The sequence below is a fragment of the Siniperca chuatsi genome, linkage group LG9 (assembly GCF_020085105.1).
Source record: "Siniperca chuatsi isolate FFG_IHB_CAS linkage group LG9, ASM2008510v1, whole genome shotgun sequence".
Lineage (NCBI taxonomy): Eukaryota > Metazoa > Chordata > Actinopteri > Centrarchiformes > Sinipercidae > Siniperca > Siniperca chuatsi.
In genome coordinates this window covers 23850249-23856553 of record NC_058050.1, presented here as the reverse complement: position 1 = coordinate 23856553, position 6305 = coordinate 23850249, and the positions used below count along the sequence as shown (strand labels likewise).

Here is a 6305-nt window from a genome sequence, read left to right as displayed (position 1 = left end):
TGAGCAGAAATGATTTCATGGAGTAATATTGTGTTCACTTTGTTCAGCACTTCAAGGTCTTCTGATTAAAAACATAAAAATATCATTAGCTGGTGGAGCTGGTTCATAAAGTCGAGTTTTACAGTGTGATCATATTGAGCAGGGTTTTCAGTGAGCAGCAGTCTGTCAGAGGGGGGGCGGGGTGAAGTACAGCTGACATCTTCAGACTACAGACCCGACTCGCAGAAGGACGCGGCATGTTAAGTGGGCAGGTAACGGTTAACTCCTCCACAAGTGGGAAAAATATGTCGAACTAAAAAGAGTTGGGGAAACCAAGCTGGATTTTCTGAGCGCTTTCAAATTGCATTAACGGGTTTATTTGTTGGCCGCAGGAGGAGAAATTAAAAGTATGTAGGAGCTGTGCGTAAAAGTCCACAAGATTCCTCTGAGGGGTTGATCGTCGGAGGGAAGACTGTGCCAAAGTGCGACTTGAGGGGCAGCTTATTCATGCAAATTCATAAAATCATAGGCGTGCCTTTGGGCGATGGAGTCATAGCCGGAAAAGCAAACCCCCTTCTGGATCATCAGCGACCTTCAAAGACTGTGATGCGCAGCGCTCGGACGCACTGACAGCAGCACCGGGGCAAATGTTTTAAAAGGGCAGAGAAAGAGAAGAGAAAGTTAGGGCTCGTTTTCTACACGACTTTTCTGTTGACTGGCTGCACTTCTTCCTCAACACAACCACCAGCTCGACTGCTGCGCCACTGGATCTCCAACCGAAAGGGTTATTGTGCAAACCGTAACGCACCGCCGCAGCTATCACTATTTGCCTTTGGTTTTTAATATTTTTTTTAATTTAATTTTTATATGTCAATTCGGACGACTTCAAATACAGAAACCTGATGCGGATGAAGTTATAGTCGCCCTACTATATCGAAATTGTGCGTAAAGACGCGACCACTGATTTATTCCTATTTTGAAAAAAATAAATAAATAAATTTTCATTGTATTTAAATCGTCGAGGACTTTTCACCCTTCACCATGTCAGAGGACGACAGTAGCTCCACCACCAGCCACATGTCTGACACGGAAGGCAGCAACGTTAGCGTCCTCAACTGGGAGCAAGTGCAGCGGCTGGACGCCATCCTGACGGAGACCATCCCGATCCACGGCCGGGGAAACTTCCCCACTCTGGAGATGCAGCCGCGGGAGATCGTTAAAGTGGTGCGGAGTCGGATGGAGGAGAAGCAGATCCACGTCCGGGACGTTCGGTTAAACGGCTCTGCAGCCAGTCACATTCTGCACGAGGATAGCGGACTGGGCTTTAAGGACCTTGACCTCATATTTTGCGCAGATATGAAAGGTGAAAGTGATTTCCAGACTGTGAAGGACATAGTTTTGGACTGTCTCCTGGATTTTTTACCCGACTGTGTGAATAAAGAGAAAATAACCCCGTTAACGTTAAAGGTACACTCACCCTGACAACTTTGTGCAGTTGTTTTCCTGCTTCTGTTGTTTACTTTTAGATTTGTGATAAGATTTAATTGCATTTGTGCCAATACGGCTTAACGACCATTACTCGCAGCTCAGTTAGTTTAGTGATTGAGTTAAACCAATTTGGAAGAGATCCTGAGCTCGGCCACACTCATCCCATATCCATGCACATTCTGTGATGTCAATAGCATTAATAACACAAGATTTATAACACAAAGACATGCAGCTATACCATATAGTTATAGAAAATTGTTATTAATATTAAACATATTTGCACAATGCAAGATTAGGCCTAAATGTGCATATATATAGCTCTGCTGAATTAATGATTGCACCTTAAAGGCTATCTACTCAACATTTAAACATTTAAATGCTCTTTCTCTCTCCCACACACACATAGGAAGCCTATGTGCAGAAGATGGTGAAGGTGTGTAATGACTCAGACCGCTGGAGCCTCATCTCCCTCTCCAACAACCGGGGGAAGAATGTGGAGCTGAAGTTTGTGGATTCTCTTCGGCGGCAGTTCGAGTTCAGCGTGGACTCCTTTCAGATCAAACTGGACTCCCTGCTGCTGTTCTACGAGTGCTCAGAGAACCCAATGGCCGAGACCTTCCACCCCACCATCATGGGCGAGAGTGTGTACGGGGACTTCAGCGAGGCCCTGGACCACCTTCGTCACAAGATCATCTGCACCCGGAACCCGGAGGAGATCCGAGGCGGGGGTCTGCTGAAGTACTGTCACCTGCTGGTGAGGGGTTTCCGGGCCGCTTCCGAGTCAGAGATGAAGTCCCTGCAGCGCTACATGTGCTCACGCTTCTTTATTGACTTCCCTGACATCGGTGAGCAGCAGCGCAAGCTGGAGTCCTACCTTCAAAACCACTTTGTGGGCCTGGAGGACCGCAAGTATGACTACCTGATGACCCTCCACGGAGTGGTCAACGAGAGCACGGTGTGCCTGATGGGACACGAGAGGCGGCAGACCTTAGGGCTCATAGCCATGCTGGCGGTGCGTGTTCTGGCCGAGCAGAACATCATCCCCAACGTGGCTAATGTTACTTGTTACTACCAACCTGCTCCTTATGTGACAGATGGCAACTTCAGTAACTACTACATAGCACAGGTACAGCCGGTGTTTGCTTGCCAGCAGCCTGCATACTCCACCTGGCTGCCCTGTAACTGAGTCAGCCCTGAGGAAAGGTGGAGGGGGAGAGTCTGATTTGTTTAAACAGGAGTGAGCGGCATAGTCGCCGCCTCAAACCTGCCCAGTGTTTGACAGCAGAAGGAGTCTTCTTTTGTTATGCTTGTGTTTTTGCTCATACAGTTGAGTATGAACAGTTGGCTTTCACTTCAAGTACGTATTTCAGTGTGAATCCCACATTTCTTGAAATGCCAACCTCACCTGATCCTGCCCAGGCCAACCAGGTTTGGAAAAGACTAATATGGGAAGCTTGGAAATAAAGGCTAAATGCAAATGTGTGATGGCCTCAAACGCAAGCAGCAGAACTGTCAAAACTGCACAAGACTGACTGAATCTGTCAAGAACTGATTAGCCAGCGTGTTCCAACAGCAGACCAAATAGCTGCATCAGTGCCCTGAAGTTGACAGCTACTCCACACACACACACACACACACACACACACACACACACACACACACACGCTCACTCACTCTAGGTGAAATCAGAGGTGTGTGCAGGGCTCCAAAACGAGCACCCTAGACGCTGCTTTATGTCAGCTGAACTGAGGGGAGATGCTGTTAAACTAGTTTGGATAACAAACTGGCATCTCCGCTTTGCATTGCATTTGGATATAATTATGGTTGTTTACAAACCAAAGATTTTTTTGATTGTTTCTAACATTAAAACCCAATTTTGGTGGGGAAAAATAAACAAAATATGAAGCTATGTCTATTTGTATATGTGAACATACTGTATGTGTGTTTTTAAGTGCCTATTGCCGCTCAGCGGGCAGAGAAAAGAATGAGCAGGCCATATTATTTTTGTGAATTAGCCCCACTCTGGCACGCAAGACAATAGCACCCCAGAGGCTTGTGAATGTATATGTGAAATCATGCACAGTCTGTGTTTGTGCTCCTTTGGATGAAAAAGAGCACCGTGCGTTACCGTGGATCTTGCAGTAAAGTAGCAGTCAAACATGCGATTCACGGGTTGTAGCAAGATTGACACATTTTTCGCGTGGATATTTGGAAACTCCAAATTTTCCTATTCTCTGAGTGATAAATCAAACGTGCTGTGTTGCCATGTCCCAAATTAAGTGTTGCATTTATGCAATGAGAAAGGATGACAAGCATTTTCAGATCATCAGCAACAAAAAAAACTTTCACTCACACACAGTTTCCTGTATATTTTGTGCAGTGGTGCTTCTCTTTTTCTCAACTGAGAAAAAAAAATAGAAAAATGAGTTCACAAGAAGTAGATAAGAGTCAGAGAGAGGAAAGAGTGCATTCAGAGAGAGGGCCCGACAGAGAGCTGATGTGTGTTCCCCATGCTTCCACCTACAGTAGAAGGATATTTGCAGAGACACCTCACCTCAGATGATGAGACAGTATTTGCTGTAGCACCCTGGCAGGGAATTCCTCAGCTGCTGCTGAAGAGCTTGAACGTAGCTGTTGTTGCGTCTGCAGAAGCTCTGTTCAAGGTTTAGAAAATGTTGTGCCAAACATTTTGGTGGCCCCGCTGGTAGCCCTAAAGTTTAATGAGGCCATTTCTTGACGTAGACGAAGATGCTGTGTTCATATAGAAGACAGGGAAAGAGACAGTAAATGGAGAAAAAGGGAGAGGAAGGAAAATGTGGTGGTTTAAAAGGCAGAAGGGAGAGTGAGTCGGTCTGGAGAGATGGGTGCAGCTGGTGATGGGGTTTATCTCTCTAGGGCTACCATGGTTTACTGTACAAACTGTCTCTGTTAAGGTCAGATTACAACCTAATGGACAGTGTTGCAGCTTTCCCCTTTTTTCAGGGACACCAAAACATTCTGTTATCAGCATTTGCTCTCTGTTTTAATCATCTGATTGTTGTTCAAAAGAGTGGAAACTGAAGGAAATTGCATGCATTCACACCATCTTCAGGAGACTTTAAGTTGCAACCTATGCTTCATTTGTGAGGTTGCTTTATTGATGCTTATTAATGGTTTTTATGCTTCATTCCACACCATTTTAAAGAACTGTGTGTATATATATATATATGATTACATGCTTCAGCTTTGCCAAACTCACTTACTCCTTGCAAACTATACTGCAGCCTTTCCTGATGGCGGATAGAAAAAGGAAATGATGATTTTAAGCATAAAAAGGTAGGTTGGGCTCAGAAGACCAGCATCAACTCAGTACTGCGCTGAGAATAGAAATTCTTTCGCAGAAAAAAAGCATTTCTTTCTCATTCTCTGTCTCTAATTCTAATAATCCATAACTGCTCTGTTCAGTTGTTTCTTCTTCTCAGTGACTGTCCATGTCGATGGTATCCTTTGGATCGTGCAGGCAATGTATTGTCATTTTATACTCAGTGAAGTCCTAACAGCTGACTAGCTAGCTAGCTGGCTCCAGTCTGCCTGTCAGTTAGTGATTGTGCCTATCAGTTAGAGATTGTGCGTTACTGCGTTGTCTTGTATGCATTGTCTCAAATATCTGTTTCTGTTCATGCAGTCTTTTACAAATCACACTTTGAAAAAGAAAGAAAAAGATCCTTGTCTTGTATGTATATTTTTTATGATTGTTATTTTTATAAATGTATCAGACACTGCGGGTGTTGCAGTGCTTTTGAATCTGTGATCGGGCTTCAAAGGATATGTTCTCAATAGCTTTTTTTGCTATATTATGTTATGTGTCCAATGGGTCAAAAGGTTAAAGATGTTTTCATCAATAAAATATCTGAAAACCAGATTTGTAATGTGTCTTGTTATTCATCTGCCTGAGTCTAAATCAAGTTTACTGCACTGGTTTGGTTCAGACTGAAACCTAGTGCCAAACATGAGAAATTGCTCATTTGTCGATTAACTCCAGAGACCTTTTTTCAAAGGAGAGTGAGAGTGTCTCTTTTCACTGACGTTAGCCATTTAGTGGCTTTCAGATGGGTTCCCTGCTCACTTGCTAAGAGAGGCAAATCCCCTGCCATGGCCTGCCGGGCCCAACAGGCCCAGCCAGAAACCCGTCCAGAACTGGCCCGCTGCTGCCAGAAAGAGCTGTTGATGAATGTGAGGGGATTTGCATCCACCCAAAAAAGAGACTTCAACGCTTTTGTAGAATGAATATCTTTGCCTGCTCATCAAATTCTCTCTGTTAACATCCCCCCCATACACCGACAGCAATGCAGTGACGATCAGCGCTAAGGCCCGCAGAGTCCAACTGTCTCATAGTTGTCAGGCTGAAATAAAACTCTCCACAACAGAGCTGACTGTCACATAGGTCACATGACAAACTGTCCTAGATACAGAGGGATATGGAGAAGAAAACACAGAATGAGTAAGAGATTCGCTATATATAGCAGACATGATAAGGACATTATCTCTTTCACTTAAGCGCATTTACAGCTCATTAATCTGAGCCATTAGAGGAATGATTGACAGGTTGAGGCTGAACAGTAATGCACATACAGGCATATACACAAGCATTTGTTGTGCGCGTTCTATTGGTTAGGCTAATAGCATCTTTAATGTTCTATAGGCCCCTTTCATTCCCAAACTCAAACTGTCTAAACTTAAAAGTTAGGATCACATCTTTTCAAGTCTTAAAACAATACAAGCATGCCCAAACGTACACTGAAAGAGTGGGAACTAACTTTGACTAATGCAGACTGCTGAAGCCCCATATTATCTTCAGA

At 44.2% G+C, this 6305-nt stretch overlaps 1 protein-coding gene across 1 annotated transcript; it reads left to right on the top strand.

The window, feature by feature from the left end:
• The first annotated feature begins 201 nt into the window (after positions 1 to 201).
• Positions 202 to 5368, top strand: tent5aa (terminal nucleotidyltransferase 5Aa). The gene is made up of 2 exons (XM_044208569.1): positions 202 to 1446; positions 1874 to 5368. The coding sequence occupies exons 1-2, from the start codon at positions 1021 to 1023 to the stop codon at positions 2651 to 2653; spliced, it is 1206 nt and encodes a 401-aa protein (XP_044064504.1). The 5' UTR covers positions 202 to 1020; the 3' UTR covers positions 2654 to 5368.
• The last annotated feature ends 937 nt before the right edge of the window (positions 5369 to 6305 follow it).